This window comes from Microtus oregoni, unplaced genomic scaffold, assembly GCF_018167655.1.
Source record: "Microtus oregoni isolate MIOR12 unplaced genomic scaffold, Mior012 000000F_ref0000247, whole genome shotgun sequence".
Classification (NCBI taxonomy): domain Eukaryota; kingdom Metazoa; phylum Chordata; class Mammalia; order Rodentia; family Cricetidae; genus Microtus; species Microtus oregoni.
Genome location: NW_024543059.1, coordinates 74,302,918 through 74,321,838, shown reverse-complemented (window position 1 = coordinate 74,321,838; position 18,921 = coordinate 74,302,918). Strand labels below are relative to the sequence as shown.

The following is an 18,921-nucleotide window of genomic DNA, read 5'->3' as shown; positions in this document are numbered from 1 at the left end:
CTAGGTGAAAACTTCTACCGCATTCACTAAGGCAAAGATTTCAGTCAGATCCAGAGCTCATGGATGTGTCTAGTCTCACTAGCCAGCTTGCTCTGGGGATGTCAGGGCAGTGGACAGCCATGTCCACTCAGCACGTACATGGATGCTGGGATTCAAACTCTAGTCCTTGCCTGGCAAGTGTCTTATGACTGAGCCATCTCTCCAGCCCCCATGTTTTCTTTCTAAGCTAAGCACAAAAGGAAATGCTTTTGTCATTTTGCTCACTGCCCTATGTTCTATTTTCTTCTCAATAAATAAAAACAAGAACTACTTCCCATTCTAAAGACAGGTAAACTGAAAGGTTCTGAGAGACAACCCAAGAAAGCCATCAGATGATGATCCTGAGCTACCACACTGCTAGTCTGAATGAAAAATCTCACTGGAGACTCACGAATTTGAAACATTGGTTCCCAGTTGGTGGCATCATTTGGGGGATTTATGGAACTTGTAGGCCATGAAGACTCACTGTAGAAGTATGTTCCCGAGAGCTGCTTTGAAAATGTATCACACCACCCCACTCCCACTCTGTTCCTTCAGTTTCCCGTGTCCCACGTCAGGAAATGAGATCAGTCAGCTTCCTGCTCTGGCCACCTCATGACATGTATTCCTCACTATGACTCCCCCCTGGGGACATAAGCCAAAATAAACTCTTCCCTAAGTCACTCTGGGTCACAGCATTTTATCACAACAGGAGCAAACTAACGCAGCTACTGAGATCACCAACTAGAAAGAGAAAACTAACTAACGCAGCTACTGAGATCACCAACTAGAAAGCACTTCTGTTCATAGCAGAATCTTCAAGTAAAGAACAGAGTCTAAAATAGACATTATGTTACATTCTCTTATTTTATGAGGTGAATGGCACCTTAGTGATATAAAATTTTAAAAAAGTTAATATTAGGGGCTGCAGAAGTAGCTCACTAGTTAAGAGTATTGGCTCTTCAAAAGGACCCAAGTTCACTTTCCAGTATCCATGTTGGAAAGCTCACAACCGCCTATAACACCAGTGCCAAGGGGCCCAATACCCTCTGTGGTTATCCACACATGGCAGATATACAGAAATAAATTTAAAATTACCATTTAATTTCCTGATTATAAAAAATACCTGTACAAAACTGCAACAAACCTAAAGATACAATAAAGAAAACCCAAGTTATAGCCAGTTTTTTTTTTCCATCTAGCCTCTACCTTTGTAAAGCTCTGATGATCAAAGATGTGCTCCAATTGGTATTTTACAATTTTTATCAATTTATCAAACATGACTGGAAACACACCTGAGGATATCCAGAGTATGCCGGGCCACTGGGATGTCCACCAGCGGCTGGTGGTGGTGCTGCATTCTGATAAGCAGGCTGAAGAGTGGGGTAGCCATAGCCAAAAGGCTTTGCTACCTTTGTGGGGTGAGGAGCACTGGGAGTAGGAGCTGCAGACAGAGCCTGGGTGAGGGTGGGGTTAGGTTCTGGGCCACGGTCAGGAACAGGGCTGCTTGCTGAAGAAGAATGCATATCTAGCAAAGAAAAAAATGAGTGTTCACAACCCCAAATCAGGATGGTAAGCAATAACCCTTGGCACGGTTTTCTTTCCAAAATGTTTTACGTGACAAATGCAAAACACATAGACAAATCATCCAACTGTAATATCTATCAATATTCTGTCAATCTTACTTTATGTATTGCTTTGTCCTATGGATAATTTCAACAACAAATTCTTCAGCTAGCACTCCTAATAATACCACACACACTTAACACAGTAGTGTATATTTTTGTTTTTTAATTCTCTCAGCAGAACTGGGGCTAAGGAGCAGAAAACAAAGCAAGACAATTCGGATTATAAATTACATAAATTACTCTCTTTTCTAAATTGCCCTTTATCTGACTGCTAATGTAAGATGTCCAGGAGAGGAGCTACACATTTCCTACAACCACCCAGAAATCGCATTATTTGCATAATAAATTGTGAGTAGAGTGTGAATGGTGTCTAGACTTCCAGAACATCTGGCATCATTAAGTGCCTAAGAAAATTCAGTGACTGGATGTCCTTTATTTAAAGGCGTAAGCTACCAACACCCAACAAGGAACCAGTTTTTAAAAGAAGAGAAAATTAGAATACTGTTCCCTATTATTATTTTTTTTTTAAGAAAAAGAGAAAAACAAAACGATAGATTTCTTCAGGGGTTGTCACAGGATGGTTTTAAGGCTGAAAAATATCCCACTTTTTCCGGTAAAAATGCAGTCTGCTTTTGATACTTGCTTACAGCCACCTTTAGAGTGACTGGTGGCCAGCAGCTTAAACTCGACACAAGTTACCTGGGTAGCTGCCTCCTTCCAGGGCATCGTAGCTGTTGGGCAAGGGTGAAGCACTGCTTGTGGTAGAGGAGCTGTCAACACCTGAAGGAAAAGCAAACAGCTGCTGAGTTCAAAGTGGCAGGGCATCTCATAGCTACTGTTGGCACGTGAATAAAGATGGCTCTGCTGAACTAGAATTCCCAACTCTTGTAAAAACTAAAATGACTGATGTTTGAAAACACACACACATACACACGCACATACACATGCGCTATCTAATGGCTCAGCAGGTAAAGGCACTTGCCATGATAGGCTGAACAAATGACCACCCAAGTTTGAGCCCAAGAATGAGAAAACCAACTCAGCCCAGTTGTTCCCTGGACTCCGCAAACTGGCCATGGCAGGCACATGCTCACCCTGACAAATACATAAATGTAATAAAAATTATTTTAAAAGAGTAACAAATAATGGTGGGGAGAATCTGCAGCTGATGAGTGGAATAAAATTCAGTTAGACATACATTAGCTTTAAGAATAAACAAATTCTAAAGACAATCAAATATAAATTTAGGACTAGCAGATATTTTAACAGAACCACACCTGAAATATTACACCCATCAATCTCAAGGTATCAAACACACTCTATTAGTACTAGGAAGTTTAAGATAATTAAGATGACTTTTAGCACAGTAGAGCTGTTACATATATTCATAAAAGACCCTGGAGTTCAAGAGATGGTTCAGCAGTTAAGAGATCTCTTAGAGGACCTCGGTTCGATTCCCAGAACCCACATAGCAGCTCCTAATTAGCTATAACTCCAGTTCCAGAGGATCTGATGTTCTCTTCTGACCTCTATGAGCACACATCTGGTACATATATATACATGCAGGCAAAACACTAACACATATAAAAAAATAAAAGAAGACTTTATGGCTTGGGTTTCTTCCACATAACATCAAAGTATTTTTGTGCCTCCATGATCCTTGTGCAGAATACAGATCAAACAATACCCACCATACTGGATAAGGGAATATAAATGGAAGCCATGCTAGTAAACACAGATATCAGACAATGAGCACTTACTGTTTGTGACCATTCAAACCGGTTAGATTAAGAAAGGCTGAGTGGTGCTAGGACACATGGGAAAATAGAACATAAGATACAGTTCTTTCATTCATTCACTCAACAAACACATCATTGAGAATCTCAGACAAGAACAAGAGCGTAGACACTGATACATAGTATAGAAAATGGAGATGGCCCCTCTCTTGAGACCAAAGTGACAAAACTCTCTGGTACAGACATTATCCCAGGCTCTTAACTCAGATACGACCAGGATTTTAGCTTTTTGTTTTCTTCCTTTTTGAAAATAAAATTCTTATTTTAACTTTTTATACAATATGTATCATATATTGAGCACATCCTGTCCAGTAGCTCCCTTAGTTCAGACAATTTTACTTTCACTTTCGTGCCATTTATATGTGCATGAGTTTATACATCTATGGAGGAGTAAGAGATGAGAGGAAACAAACAAATTTGGTCTTTCTAGGACTGTTTACATCCTAGAATAATCACTTGATATGATTATCTCAGTTACACTCATTTTTCCCTACAAACAAACACTCTTTATGGCTGAAAACAAAAGCCTCCATTGTATATAAAAATCACTTTTTATTTATCTCCTCTTCTGTTGTTGGACACCCAGGGTGACAGAGTTTGAACTACGTCTTAGTTAATTTTTAACTGTGATGTAAAAAGAACAGGCGTGCTAGCTATCCTCCACTGAATCCCTTCAGATAATCTTAAGAATTAACAATACAAAATATACAAACTAAGCATATAATCAGCAGTTATCTGTATAGGGTGGTTTATTCACAGCAAAGAATATGATTTCAAAACAGAAAACTGCAAGTGCAGAGTATGTCGTTTACTTGCTAGATAATGTTGGGTCAGTTAGCACCTCCAGCAAGCACATGGCTAGCTAGATGGCTCAGTAGGTAAAGGCCTACTTGCCGCCAAGCCTGACTTGTTGGAAGAATAGCTGTATTTGCTAACAGCACCCATCTTAAGGTGATTAAATAGAAAGCTAGGTATACACATGCCATGTCTCTTAATGAGGAATGGAAAGGAATAGTTCTTCCTGTTTGTCCACATATAGAACTCAAGCAAAATGCTGACTGATGTACGGGGTCAAAAGTCTCTCAGTATTGGGCGGGCACGTGGCACAAAACTACAATTCTGGACTTAGGAGCTCAACACTGAGCTTAAGCCTGGGATCCCTAGTGAGATCCTGTCACCAAAACATAAAAGTATTATAGTACTGGCACTAAAAAAATATATATGCTAAAGGCAGGTGTGGTAATACATGCCTGTAATTCTCGCACTCAGAAACTTGAGGCAGAAGGATCATCAAGTGTGAAAGCAGCCTAGGCTACATAACAAGACCCTATCTCAAAACAAGCAACAAACAAACAAACAAACAAACAAAAACACAGCAACTCAAATAATTACCAACAGATGATGGTGAAACCAAATGTGCTGTATCTAGCATAATCGACTACAGTTCAGTCAAGAGAATTAGGTGCTCACAACTGCCAAAATGTGAACAAATCTGAAAAACATGCTGAAGGACAAAGGCCAGACCAAAAAGAGCGCATACATTATACAGTCCTCCTATTTTAGTGAACCCCTAGAATGGGCAAATTTACAGAGTTGGGGTAGACTAGTCACTGTGGGCTGAGGGGAGAGTAAAAGGGGGAGCCACAGTTAATGAGTACAGGGTTCTCTGGGGTAACAAAAACTCTTCAGTCCTGTTTAGCTCAGCCACAGAGCTGGCCAGCAGGGGAAAGCCCGTGCACCACTTCTAAGTGTTCACCACACCACACTCCTGAGGACACAGCACTCTCTGGTGTCGGACATAAAAGGCAGAGAGCACATGAGGCGATGCTCACATCACCAGCTATGAATGCAATGGGAATCAAGACATAGCACACTGTGGTTCCACCTTCACACCACTGAGGCAGTTATTAAATACCAAGAAGACTCATAAGAGCATTTTTTTTTTGGTAAGGATACAGAAAAATTGGAAACTTCATGGAATTGTACAACAGTGTAGCCACTTTAAAAAAATATGGCAATTTCTAAAAATATAGTTACTATATGGCCAAGAAATGTCAAGATAAATGAAAATAAACTTTCAAAAAAAAAACTTGCTGGCAAATGTTCATAGAAGCAAGGCTAGTTACAGCCAAAAGATGGAAAAACCCAAATGTCCACCAACTCAGAACTTGGGTCACTGTGGGTGACACCGTGGGTGACCTGACACCCTATGCTCAGAAAAGAAGTCAGCCACAAAACACAACAGTTGCCTGAGCTATGTGTTTCTGAGAAAGGCAGAATGAGAAGTGACTGCTAGTTTCTATTCTGGAGTGATAAGAATGTTCTGGAACAGTGATGGGTAACAAAGTAAGAAAATAGTAAAACTTGCTGAACAGTAAATTTAAGTAATTTAATTTTATGGTATGAGTTATATGCCAATAAAACTGCTATAAAATACTTTGGTTAAGGTAAAAGTAGGCAGGCAGATCTCTATGAGTTCAAGGCCAACCTGGTCTATGTAGTGAGTTCCAGGCCAGCCAAGGCTTATACTCAGACCCTGCCTCAAAACAAACACCAACAACAATCTATGGTATATTCTATGACCAAAAATGGTTTAACTGTAACTACTAAGAAATAATAATCCTTGCTGGACATGGTGTTGCAGGCCTCCCAGCACTGAGGATACAGAGGGTGAATCTAAGCTAGCGGGTCTACACCTGTGGTTCTCAACCTCCCAAATGCACTTTTCATATTACATCATCATCATCATCATCATCATAATAATAATAAATACCCTTTAATACAGTTTCTCATGCTGTGGTGACCACAACCATAAAATTATTTTTGTTGTTACTTCCTAACTGTAATTCTGCTACTGCTATGAACCATAATGTAAATATATGACATGCAGTATATCTGATGTGACCCCTATGGGGTTAGAGACCCACTGCACCACCACAGCCCGGCTCAATTATTACTTTTATAGAAACAGTTGTTCTAATTTATTTAGTGATTTTAAGTCTGCTCATTTACTTTCAGAAGTCCAAGTCCTGTCACGGGACTGAAGCAGTGCCAGTTGTGACCACCGAGAGTCAGGAGCAGTCAGCGCAGATGAACAGAAGGATCAGTTAACCCACTCTAGTGCATTCAGTCCATCTCTGCCACCACCAGTCAGCACTGTACTGAACATGCACACATGCAAACACATATGAAACCTGTATGTTGACATTCTCAACACACTTAAAGACAACTCCACATCTCCATGAATTCCCTACAACCCTAGAGGAAAACCATCTGAATAACCTTCACACTGTAACCCTTCAAACTATGGCTTATACTTGGCTCGTACCTTCACTTCTCAAGACTTCTGTACCATCCTATCCTCCCTCTGGCCTCACAATGTAGTTATACAAATTGCCCACCAGTCAATACACCTCCTTTCCCCTTGTGTTCAAGGCCAGGACACTCTCGGCTGAGCAATCCTTCCCCTATGCCAGTAGAAAAGCATTTCCTTTTCAGGTAAGGCAATGCTTAAAATCGCAAACCACTGCCTTTTCCAGTTGTCCTGTGGTTATAAGTGCTGTCGCTCTACCCTAAGCATTTGGGGAGGAGAACAAAGAACAGACCTGACATTTCTTATCTAAAATACATGGGACCAGAAAGGTTTCAGTTTAAAAAATATTTTCTATATTTTCATATATTTATATTTTAAATATTTATATATAAAAGATGAGGTGTCTTTGAAAGCAAATCTAAACATAGAATCATTTATATTTCATGTGTACCTTAAACATGGGGTCAAAACGTAATCTTAAATATTTCTCGTGCATCCAGGATTACCTATGAGCTATCACGAGGAAAGCAGAGTCATCCTCCTGAGTCGCTTTTGCAGCACTTCACACTTCAGATTAGGGAAGTTCTATCTTGGCCATTTCAATGTGAAAGCTAATGTTAGATAAATGAACAGGGGATTTTCTACCCCCTATAAACCTTAGGTAGCTCTAGGTTCCTCAGTCTCGTTACACCAGAAACGTAAGAATGAGGCCAGGTTGGGGAAATGCCTATGAATGGCGTTCATGAGAAGAACTTCCCCTCAGTCTATACTGGTTTTGTCCCAGCTTTTGAAGAAGCTTTGCAAACCAAAGGAGGAAGAAAAAAAGGAGTTACAATCCGAGGAAGCAGAGGAAAGAGAAGGAGGCCAAATGAACATTCGCCTGCACTACACGGGGAGAGCCTGGCCCCACAAGAAATAAAACAGCACAGAATCTCTGAAGCTGAAAAAAATGTAACAACACTGAAGCCTGAAGAAAAGCCTAAGTTATCCTGGGGGGTCAACAAAGACCAAGATACTTCCTAGCATTGTTCAATTTTAAGTTAACTGTATAAATGGAGGCTTTGCTTCCACACATCTTACACAAAACTTGCAGAAAAGTAAAAGGCAGACCCCATGTCCACCAGCTACTGGGTGAGAAAAGTGGCTATCCCACGCCTCTGGCCATTCTTTATTAGTAACCACAGGTTTTATACTAGCACCCACCCAGGGCAAGAAGGGTTCACCTAGTCACAGACACATGAAAGGTGCACCAGTGAGAATCAAGGAATGTTCTTCTCATTCTCTTTCTACCTCCCATGTCCAAACAGTGTAAGACCTAAAGGGAGGAGGACAGACATCAGAGCTCATCTGAGGGCTCTGCCACCAGCCAATCCGGAACAAGATGCCATCAAGGGGTCGTCATAAAAATAAGTCCAACTCATCACTATAGAACCCCGAGAGTTTGAAAATATTAATGAACACTAAAGCAATGGGTAACAGCTGAATAAAGAACACGGTATTCAGGACTGGAGCGATGGCTCAACCGCTAGAGTACTTGCTGAACAATGAGGGTCCGAGCTCAGATCTCAGCACCGACACAGCAAGCCAGTGCATGCCTGCATTTCCAGCTCCAAGAAATCCAAAGCACCTTCTGACCTCTGCCTGGATACAGACCCACGCATCAGCATGTGTGCACGCACAGAACCAAACACCAAAAATCAGTATATTTGCCCATCTCAAAAAAATCTCTCTAAAACACTTACTAACTTCAACAAGGAAAAGAGTGACTTCACAGAGTCCGTGTGGCAGATGCTCCGTATTAACAGACATCACGAGGGGCACTGCCAATACAACACTGCTGTAGAAATCTGTCCGAGCTGCATGCTCTAAACCAAGTGTGGCTATGAACATGCCATTCCAGCAGCTCAAGGCCAGCCTCGACTCTACAGAGAATGTGAGACCAACCTGGGCTACGAGATACTCTGCCTCAGTAAGTCACAACAGGGTCATCAGAACACTTCATAAAATAATGGGTCTGTGTGAATGGAAGTCCCAGACACAAGCCACAGCTGTGTTAAACAAGCTACGAGACTGACAGGTTTTAGAAAGCAGGAATGCTAGACTAAAAGCAGAACTGATTTTGAGCTGGCTGTAGCTCCCTCCTGGGCATTTGTTTACTTCCCACCTCTGAGTGTGAGCTGACAGCCCAGTGACTTATCGAGCAAATCCTTCTGGCATGTAGAGACTCAGCCTCCACCAGTGCAACAAGAACGTCAATCAGACTGCATCTGAGCCCCACAGCAGAGGCTCCCCACTGTGCTCTGTGTCCCATCTATCTGCTGTTTCCATCAATATATTTGAGAAACACCTTGATTCATGACTTGACTATCAAAACTCCATGAAACCATTACCAAATTGGAACATGGTGTTTAGGGAAACCCAAGTCTGTGTTCTTAAGCCAATAACTCAAACTGGGTGTTGAAAAAATTCTCTTATTCCCTATGAACCAAGTGTTTTGCATCAACAGCTATTGAAGACATATCAACTAAGTTCAATGAACTATTATGGATTGGACCCTGGGCCAGGAAAACAGTTCTAAAAAGTGAAATTGTGGACAGTTACTAAGAACTGACCATGAACTATACACTAGCCATTACAGCACCAATGTTCAATTTTTGTAACCGTACTACCTTGGTGACCAGGCAAAATACACTTCAGTATTTGATAGTAAAGTTCATGTCTGTGATTTACTTTCAGACAATAAAGGGAAAAATACATGAAGAATTATAAAGGTGGTTAATTTGGGCAAAACATATATGGGAATATCTTTTAAACTTTAAAAATCTGAAATCATGTTAAAATAAAAAAATAAAACATTTCTGAAAAATAAATGATGTTTTATATATTAAGGCTAATTTCTTCCTAACTAAAATCTCTTATTTTTATCCCCTTCAAATCATGTGTAAAGATTTGAATATTTTAAAACATATACACAGACCAGCCACTTTTGGTTAGACAAATTGCAGCAAATCCTTCCATCAGTAATAAAGGCAGCAGGAAGAAAATCGCAGTCACATAAAATAACTTGAGTGAGCGTGGCTCACTCGTCTACTTTCCAAGTGTGGGTATTAGTGCAAGAACTGCACTGTCTCATTTAATAGTGTTCCACCTATCAAGAATAAAAAATAAAAAGAAGCAGGTGGTCACCACGCAACCATATACCCTCTTTAGTGATGTAACATGAGCTGCTATTCCAAGAGCAGGCAAACACTAAGGTGGCTCTTCTAAGTGCATGCTAAGAGAGCCCAAGGGGACCTAGATCCCAGAGAGCAGTATCTTATTTCTCTAGCACATTACAAAGTCCGTAATCATTTTGATTAGTCTGAAGAAGCATGCAAAGCAGAACATTATTCCTAAAGGGTGCTACAGCCATCAGCAGGGCTTCAGTTGGGCCTCATTCCTTTGCACACTGCTTGGGAAGACAGGCATGTCTAAAAGAAGAAAACATTCAACCAGCATCAAAGATGTGACCCAAACCGAGCCGTTCAATTTGCTCAATCTTCAGACATTTTCTAAAGGCTAAGATTGTAAAATAAAGGCAGTTAAACAGGCGAAGACGGAAACTGTGTAAAGCTAAAGCAGACCTGCTTCCTCATCCTCATCCTCCTCTTCCTCATCATCGGAAGCTGATGACAAGGGAGTTGGTGTGGAGCTAGCTTGATTATTAACATAGTCACCATACTGCATGCCTGTAAAGTGGAAAGCACAAACACAAGAGTCAAACCAACAGGAAAGTCAAGGAAATAAATCTTTACATTAAAAGTGAGAAAGAACTCTGACATTCTAAAGAACATTCCCAGCGTGCATATTAATATCAGCAGATTATTATCAAAACACAACCATTAAAAATCTATGCAAAGCAGTTTAGTAAAAGCAATTTTAATTGGAACTAACTGGTTTAAGCATGAAAAAAGTACCATATATTACACTGACTTTGGAACCCACAATGGTGTTCTCAGAAAATAATTTTGAGCTCTATCTCCATTTACCTTCTTCAGCCCTGGGGATGATCATTTCTACCAAACTAAATTTGTATGGCTGCATCCTAAACACATTCAATACTAGGTTCCTTCTGTATGCTGATCCCACCTTGATGGCAGCTCAGTTGCCATAACGGAAAAGAATGACAGTTAAAAAACTGTACTGAGCACAGTTCTCTGCTCACTGGGGACACTGTGGCCTTAAGTTCACAATGACAGAGAAGTGATTTCATGTAATGCCCAGTCCTGGCGGTGTTACCCTACAGCCTACACGTGAGTGTGAAATAAGATTAGGATGTCTGAAGTCCACCAAGAAGGCAGATGGTGGGAAAGGCATAACCTGGTGTGTATGTAGGACCTCCTTTGTCATACAATTACTACATGTTATTACTTAATCTGATGAAGTCAAGATGTGAAAATTAACATCCATAAAATTGTAAAGGAAAATACAACTAATCTAGCTTTAAAATGACAACACTTTAGAAATAGGAGTGAACACAGGCTAACAAGGAAAATCTTACAGCTCCATTCTGAGAAAGAAAAACTCCAGACACAGAGCTGGAATCTCCATGAATACTCAAAACGTTTGAAGCACTGTGGAGTGTCACCAATCACAGGTTCCCTGCCTCATATGCTCTCACCATTATTTTCTGGGTGGTCTTTTTGGTTAATGTGGATACAGAGAACTCATCCTGAGAGTAAGAAGTGGCTGGTGACAAGCACATCTGACTGAGGTCAGAGGTGGCTAAGGTTAATCTGAAAAGCTTTCAACTTCCCACTAATATAAAGAGAGTCGTGGGAAATCTGCTAATTTTGCTGATTTGGGGGTTCATTTTACTCTTGTTTTTTTCAGCTGGTTTCACTCTGTAGTCCAGACAGGTCTTGAACTTGAACAGAGACATACTCCTCACGTCTCCGCTCCCTAAGTGATGAGATTACAGGTATGAATTATCATACCTGGCCAGCTGGAACATTTAGTACAGTTAAAATAGTAGTGACCTTGAATTCATTTGAAAAGGTAAAACTCAAAATAAAATAGGTTCAGGCATTACACGACAAACTGACACCTTTCGAATTCAGTGACAACGATCCTCTAACCGCCTACTTAAAATGGAAATTTAGCTAATATTAGGCCATAAGTTAAATATACAAAGAAGTTACAATTAAATAGAACAATAGCAAAAGGATTTTCACAGAAGAAATCCTTAAATTTAATGACTTACTTTATAATGTCACACTTCTTCAATGGGCTACTAGCGGTGTACACGTATGTGTGTATAAAAGATGACACAAGACAAAGAAGATATTCTGTTTGTTGTATTTAAGAGAGGCCAGTAAAGCAAACAGTGAGAAAAGAACCATTCTTCATGACTGGATTAGTACGGTTGTTTGCTAATGCTACTCGAAAGAGCCACAATACAAAGCAACTTTATATACATATTATAAAATAAATATTTTCCTCTCCTCCAGATTTAAACAGATTTATTTCAATTATTAGAAAAGAATCCAAAGCCTAGTTGAGAGAATGAGATGGCTAAACAATAACAAAAATTCATATAACAATCATTTAATTCACTTAAACTAACATTTAAGTCAGAGAATAGTATTATGTATTGTAGACTTTAGAATACATTGTGGTTGTCCATTTACTACATTAACTAAACATCACATACCTTTCTCCCACCATGACTTTCAATGTGTTTAGAAATTAGCTTACCTTTGCTTGTTCAAGTAAGCTCCACTAAAATCTTGGGAATATTAATAGATAAAAACATGACATTTCAGAACCACAAAGGAATGATAATAGCTTTGGAATAATATCACTCCACATTTAAAGGTCCTGTTTCAGATACGTACAGTATATTTAGAATGCAACAAGCAGCTAGCTGTCCCATAGCCAACTCCAGCATCCAGGAATCTCACAGTGCTTCTATTCAAGCCCACCCTCTGTAAGAGCTCCAACCCATACGCATGGGTAGGAGGCTGGAACACCACCTCCTAGAGGTCATTCTGAAGCCCACACGGAACCCTACGGAAAGTAACCCATCTTCTATTCTTAGAGCACCGAGCTGGCCAAGACTTTCAAGCTGGGACTTTAGTGAAAGCAGGAGGCAGAGAGCACTCCCAGGATCTGACATAGCGAAGAACACAGCAATCATCAGACTCCAGAATTTAGCAGAACCCTCCCCCAGCAGCGGTGCCAACAGGAACACTCAGGAAATACACCAAGAAGTTAGATTTCTCTGGGGGTTCTCCTACTGAGCTCTCTCAGAAACCTCACTGTTCTGACAATGCCTGGACCTTTGCAGGCATATTTTCCCGTGGCATGTCTTCCCTATCTAACATGGATTACTGCTATTAAGGAAGTTGAAGAAAAACTCATTTGTTTCCTTTCCAGTGTGTCCAAATTAAATAAATCCTCTTTCCTTGCCAATTCCTATTTCCTAATTTCTTCTGGAATACAGGAAAATTAAAATTATGAACCCCGGGGTCAAATTTCACACCCTCCTTGCAAAATAAAATAAAATAAAACAAGCACACACCCTATCCTACCCCATTCATCCCCTGGTGTGGGGATGTAGCTGAGGTGGAGCGCATGCCCAAGGTGGACGTAAGAGCGGTGATACCTCCCCTAACCCAAAACTACAACTGGATTAAATCACCTGTTACTAAAGGTCTTCTGCAGAACACAATCTTTGGGACAGTTTAACGAAAGCTGTCTTTACTGTCTTTCACTGTTTCTGAAAACAAAACAAAACAAACAAAAACCTGAACTGGTCTCAAGGGAACAACCCCACTGTGAAGGGCATTTTATTTTATTTATTTATTTTTTTTTAAAATATTTATTTATTTATTATGTATACAATATTCTGTCTGTGTGTATGTCTGCAGGCCACAAGAGGGCACCAGACCTCATTACAGATGGTTGTGAGCCACCACGTGGTTGCCGGGAATTGAACTCAGAACCTTTGGAAGAGCAGGCAATGCTCTTAACCACTGAGCCATCTATCCAGCCCTTTATTTTATTTTTTAATTCAAGAGTTTAATTTTGAGCAATTTTTATCTTTCCTAAGATTATCTTCAAAGCACCCACATTAGAAGACTTCACAAAGACTCCCACGAAATACCAGCTTTATAAACACTCAAGTGCCTATTCCAATGATACTATTTTTCCACTCAAAGAAGAACCTTGCTAATAGCCTTTACCTCCCCGCACTTTATAAAGGCCACAGTAACTTGACTTACCTACACTTCACTCTGAAATACTGCACTGAAGTATAAAACCTCTCTCTGTAACTACACAGAGAGTTTCCTCATTCCTTAAGGGACTAATGAAGGCACCCAGACTCAAGCCTTCCTTTTCTGAGGTATCTCAGGCACAGGCGAAGCACACTAGAAAGGAGTCTCTGTCCCGTCCTCTGAGGCGGCAGAGGTAAGGAGGTTAGTGGGCGTGCTTTTATCAGCCTGCACTACCTACGTCCAAGAACTATCCATTGTCTAAGTGTGCAGTGAGAGCAAAGCAAAAACAGAAAGGAGGACTCAACAGATGAGCAGCGCGACAATGCAGAGAAACACTCGACTCTGCCAGAACTCGGGGGGGGGGGGCAGAGGCAGCCGAATATTGAGTTTGAGTTCAAGGGCAGCCTGGGCTACACAATGAGTTCCAGGTCCATCAGGGTTATATAGTAAGCCCTTGTCTCAAACAAGCAAATAAGCAAAACACCTGGGACTTGGGGTTCAATTTAGGTTTAACCATGTACTAGTGGTTAGTGCTTAAGAAGTTATTAACTGCTCTGCCCAGTAGCCTGGAGTCTGGGAAACCTGACTTGGGCGACGCAGGAATGAAGATACTACAGACACTGAAGAAATGACAGACACACATACAGAAAAGCTGAGATCGGGTGGGCTTTGCTCTCTCTGATGGAGAGCACTTACTAAGCAACCCTGACACTCAGCATGTTTATTATGTACAGCACAAGGAAGAGGGGTTAGTCTTGGTGGGGTGTCTCTGTGAGGGAGCAGTCTCAGGTGTAAATATCCAGGAGGAGCTGCACTTGGGAGGAGGAGCTGCAGTTGGGAGGAAGAAGCTGCAGTTGGGAGGAAGAAGCTGCAGTTGGGAGGAGGAGCTGCAGTTGGGAGGAAGAAGCTGCAGTTGGGAGGAGGAGCTGCAGTTGGGAGGAGGAGCTGCAGTTGGGAGGAGGAGCTGCAGTTGAGAGGAGGAGCTGCAGTTGAGAGGAGGAGCTGCAGTTGGGAGGAGGGAGCTGCAGTTGAGGAGGAAGCTGCAGCTGATGCTTTCTGTACACACTGTCAACATTCAAGCTTGGACCAGGGGAAGGCTTTGGCCCCGAGCCTGACCCAGAAAAGGCTTTGCCATGTCCATGGATCTGAGGCACTGGGGTCCTTGACATGGCCATGCTCATGTCAAACAATACACATTCACTCAGGCCTTCCTCTGCTCCCTACATCTCCCCCTTTCTTATTTCTTAGATGTTCCCGATGACTCTCCACGTTTAGTCCAGAGGTGGTTCGCTGTAATGCTCAACACCAGACTGCAAGGATGAGAAGAGGAAGAACATAACAGCCGCTGTGTCCAATAAAAGCGAAAGAAATGTTCTAACAGGTTAAACAGACTGAAGCCTGAGGCTTGTTTTGTGATATTAGGAGAAACAATCTAACATAGCCTTCTGCATTCCTAGGGTATGCTGACATAATTGGGCCAAACCCTCACTATCATTGTGGGTCCAAATCCCTGGGGGTGGGGCTCAGCTCATTCCCCATCATTGGCTGTTGCTCTAAGGGACTGCTGTCACTCACACATATGTCAGTAGTCATCTGGGCAACAGTAAATTCTGTCTGAATCTAAGGGTTGCAGCTCACTCCCAATAGTTGAAGTGAGCCCACCAGGACTCCAAGTGACTCCAGAAGGGTGTAATCAGATATGGAAGGATGTGACCATGCCACTAACTGAAAAAGCAGTGGCCTGGGGCTGTAGGTCCAGTAGGCTTTTCCCCTGACTGGACTTACCTGAATGGATATGATTACCAGACACATCAGAAATATAGCCGCCGGGTTATTTCCCAACCCCAGGCCTCGTGCTCCCTCCTCCGACATTTGCATCAGTCTTTTTATTTGACCCCATGTTGGTGGTGTGGCCCTCCTTGAAGTTTGTGCAGGAGGCCTCCTCCTTGGAGACCGCTCGACTGGCTTCAAGGGCCACACTTTGGGTTTCTCTGTGGGCTCCGGTCTCAGCCTCTTCACACCTGCAACCAGGAACTTCACTGCATCCACAGCTCTCTAGACGCTTGAAGGTACCCAAAGTGACTGTTCACACCTTCAGGGAAGACACAAGAATACCCTCTTCCCCACATTAGCACGGGGAACAGGCCAAACCTCTTCCTGTCACAACATGTTTCTCCTTAGGCTCTATTTCCCTTTCCTTTGGTGACCAGTGCCATTCTGTGACCGAAAGGCCATCTTTCACATGATTTAAAATTTAATGTAAATAAAGCCCCATCTAGAGAATTGGTAGGAGCAGAGAATTTCCCCTTTTTGTTTTCCTAATTGTTCCTTGAGTCATCTATGGGACCTTTCTCCATTAGCCTGTCTCTGAGGGTTGTAAGGAATGTCCGTGTTCTGAGCACAACAGTTTTGTAATGCAGAAGTCGTATGCAGGAGCACTGCCCATCTGAGGTGCTGTGGATGGCCCATGACAGCAAGTGCAGCAAGGCAATGCGCAATAGCATGTTGGTGACCCATGAGTAAGCAGGACATAAACAACATGAGAAAAGCGAGCAACAGAAACAGGCACAAACTGTACTCTCCCAAAGGAGACACATGAAGAACATCCATCGGCCAGACACACTGAGACATAACAGTCCATGGTCACACGAGAAAGAACTGCGGTGGGTGCACTGCTTAACTATTGACCTCGTCTGTTCTCAAAAATGGCAAATTTATTTTGTAAAGAGGAAGCATTTGATGACACAGAGAATGATGACCATGGGCAGCAAGGCAGACGGCACAGCAACAGGGAAGCAGAGTGCGGATCCTGAGACCAAGGTGTCAGTCATGCGTTAGCATCAGCCAATGGTCTGGGGAGAGCTGAATGTGGCCAAATACGTCACACACAGCAAGGACACTGACATGGAAACGAGAGTTTCAGGATCCTACAGAAAAGATGGGATAGATCTTGATCTGGAGCCTGACCAATGTAGGCTTGCCCTACTCCTACTGCACAGGAGCACTGGCTGCAAATACTGACAGAAGGAAAGGCAATCCCATCCAAAACTATGCAGACTGCCAAGTTCAGCTCATGAAGTACATTTTGCGTTACTTCAGAACCCAAGCAAGAGTGTCAGGCAGCTATAATGTTAGTAGAAGTGTCTGTAAAGACAGTTCTAGCTAAAGCAAGGGGTTAAGATTGTATGACCTCAGGGAAATAACCCCAAGAGTGGGTGTACAGCATAATATCTTGGTTGGTGGGAGATGGAATCAAGTTGACCAGGTAATTAATTAGCCAAAGAGTACTGCCAGGCAGTGGATTGCTGCCAGAGCCAGTGTTATCTCCTGAATATGGGATGGCATTTACTTCTGGCTCTTCCAGAAGTAAATTCCTATAGTGTGAGTCCCTTTGCCACCTACTCATAGCAAATTCAAAACCCTGGATAAGTAATGCCCTAAATGCAACTATTTCAAAATTCTCTGCAGTTGCCAGAGTGCTCCACTAGGGGTCATGGGTGATTTCAGGATTGCTAGTGAAAGAGGTGTGGTTGGGACCCATTTATGTACCTGGACACAGCCCCTTTCATACAGCTAGAGCCATCCCAGCCTCACAAGTAATACAGCACTGAGAAAAGGGATCAGCGTCCCCTCCTAAATTTTGGAAAACCAGAGAAAGTTCTTGAGTAGTAAGCTTAAGTACAAGTCCGAGCCAATTGTATCTGCCAACTATTCTTGAAAATTATTAAGAATTTTGAGAAAAATCCTTGCGAGCTTCTGGCTTTTGAGGGCATATAGCATGCTCCTTTATAGTTTTACCTAGGTACTGGAATGGAGATGCCTTCATAATCTTTTCTGGAGAAACAGGTTGAAACGTCTCTTTTAGTTTCCAACAAAGTTCACTGTCCATTCAGAAGAATCAGAAGGCTGATTAGAATATCACCATCCAGTGTGCAATCTAAACCTTAGCCTTTCATCTGCAAATTCCTAACACACAGTAGGGCCGCTTTCACACCCTGGGCAAGGGCTACAACAGACTATGATTGGTCAGGAGAGGGGAAAAGCAAAATCCGAGAGAGCCAAGATGTAGCCAAATGATGAAAACAACCCTTGAAGTCAACTACAATGAAATAAAGATGCAATGGGAGAGCAACAGGTGGCGGTGGCCCACTGCCTGCATGACTCTGTACAGCTCCTATAAACTATAAATCCTAAACAGCCTCTATGTACCAGATTTCTTTCTTAAGGTAAGATTGGTGTTCGGAATTAGGAAACTGGTCTATGTGCCCAATAACTGCCCTGTAACTGCTTCTCCATTAAAGTAGTATAGGCAACCCCCACCTCCCGTGAGTAGCCACTGATCTACCCAGTGAGCTTTCTCTGATGGCCAAGTGATCTGGGAGGCCAATTTCCCTCAGGCATTCTGTGTAGCACTGACCAAGGCTGCTAGTGAAAACCAGCAGTCACGCGACACCCCACTCCCAGTCTTTTACAATCACCCCGAGGATTTATGGGAGTGGTTGCTACTTGTATTCTACCGAAATTCCATAGAGGACTAAGTCCTGGTGTATTATCTAACAATAGCAAGGCTTTGGCTATAGAAAAGGATGCCCGTTTGGCTCAAATATATCAGCCTCATAAAATTACAAGCATCTTGGGCAGGGCTATGGCCTTCAGCACCTTGATGACCTCCAGCATCCTGGCATCTGATCACAGTGAACTTTGTAACGGTGTCCAAGCCTTTCAGACCCCCTGCAGGCTGGCTGTGGTTGGCTGAAGTGGTTATGCCGGAGGCCCGTGTGTCATTCCACAACCAAGGGCACATCTGCCCTGGTATCAATAAGTTCAAGAAAAGCTTTACCAATTAGGTTCAGCCTCATTTCTGAGTGATTGTCTGTTATTCTTTGTACTCAGCAACATGGTTTGAA

General features: G+C 42.1%; 1 protein-coding gene across 2 annotated transcripts in view; it reads right to left on the bottom strand.

Annotated features, from left to right (window-relative positions):
• The window catches only part of Sec24b (SEC24 homolog B, COPII coat complex component), a 66,492-nt gene that overhangs the window by 22,114 nt on the left and 25,457 nt on the right, over window positions 1-18,921 (bottom strand). Inside the window, exons 4-6 of one of the 2 annotated variants that reach the window (XM_041647316.1) lie at window positions 10,379-10,483; window positions 2,346-2,426; window positions 1,314-1,546 (exon numbers count right to left, since the gene is read on the bottom strand). In XM_041647316.1, the coding sequence (XP_041503250.1) occupies window positions 1,314-1,546; window positions 2,346-2,426; window positions 10,379-10,483 (419 nt within the window). The remainder of the gene's footprint in view (window positions 1-1,313; window positions 1,547-2,345; window positions 2,427-10,378; window positions 10,484-18,921) is intronic. The other variant, XM_041647383.1, reaches the window with a different exon arrangement.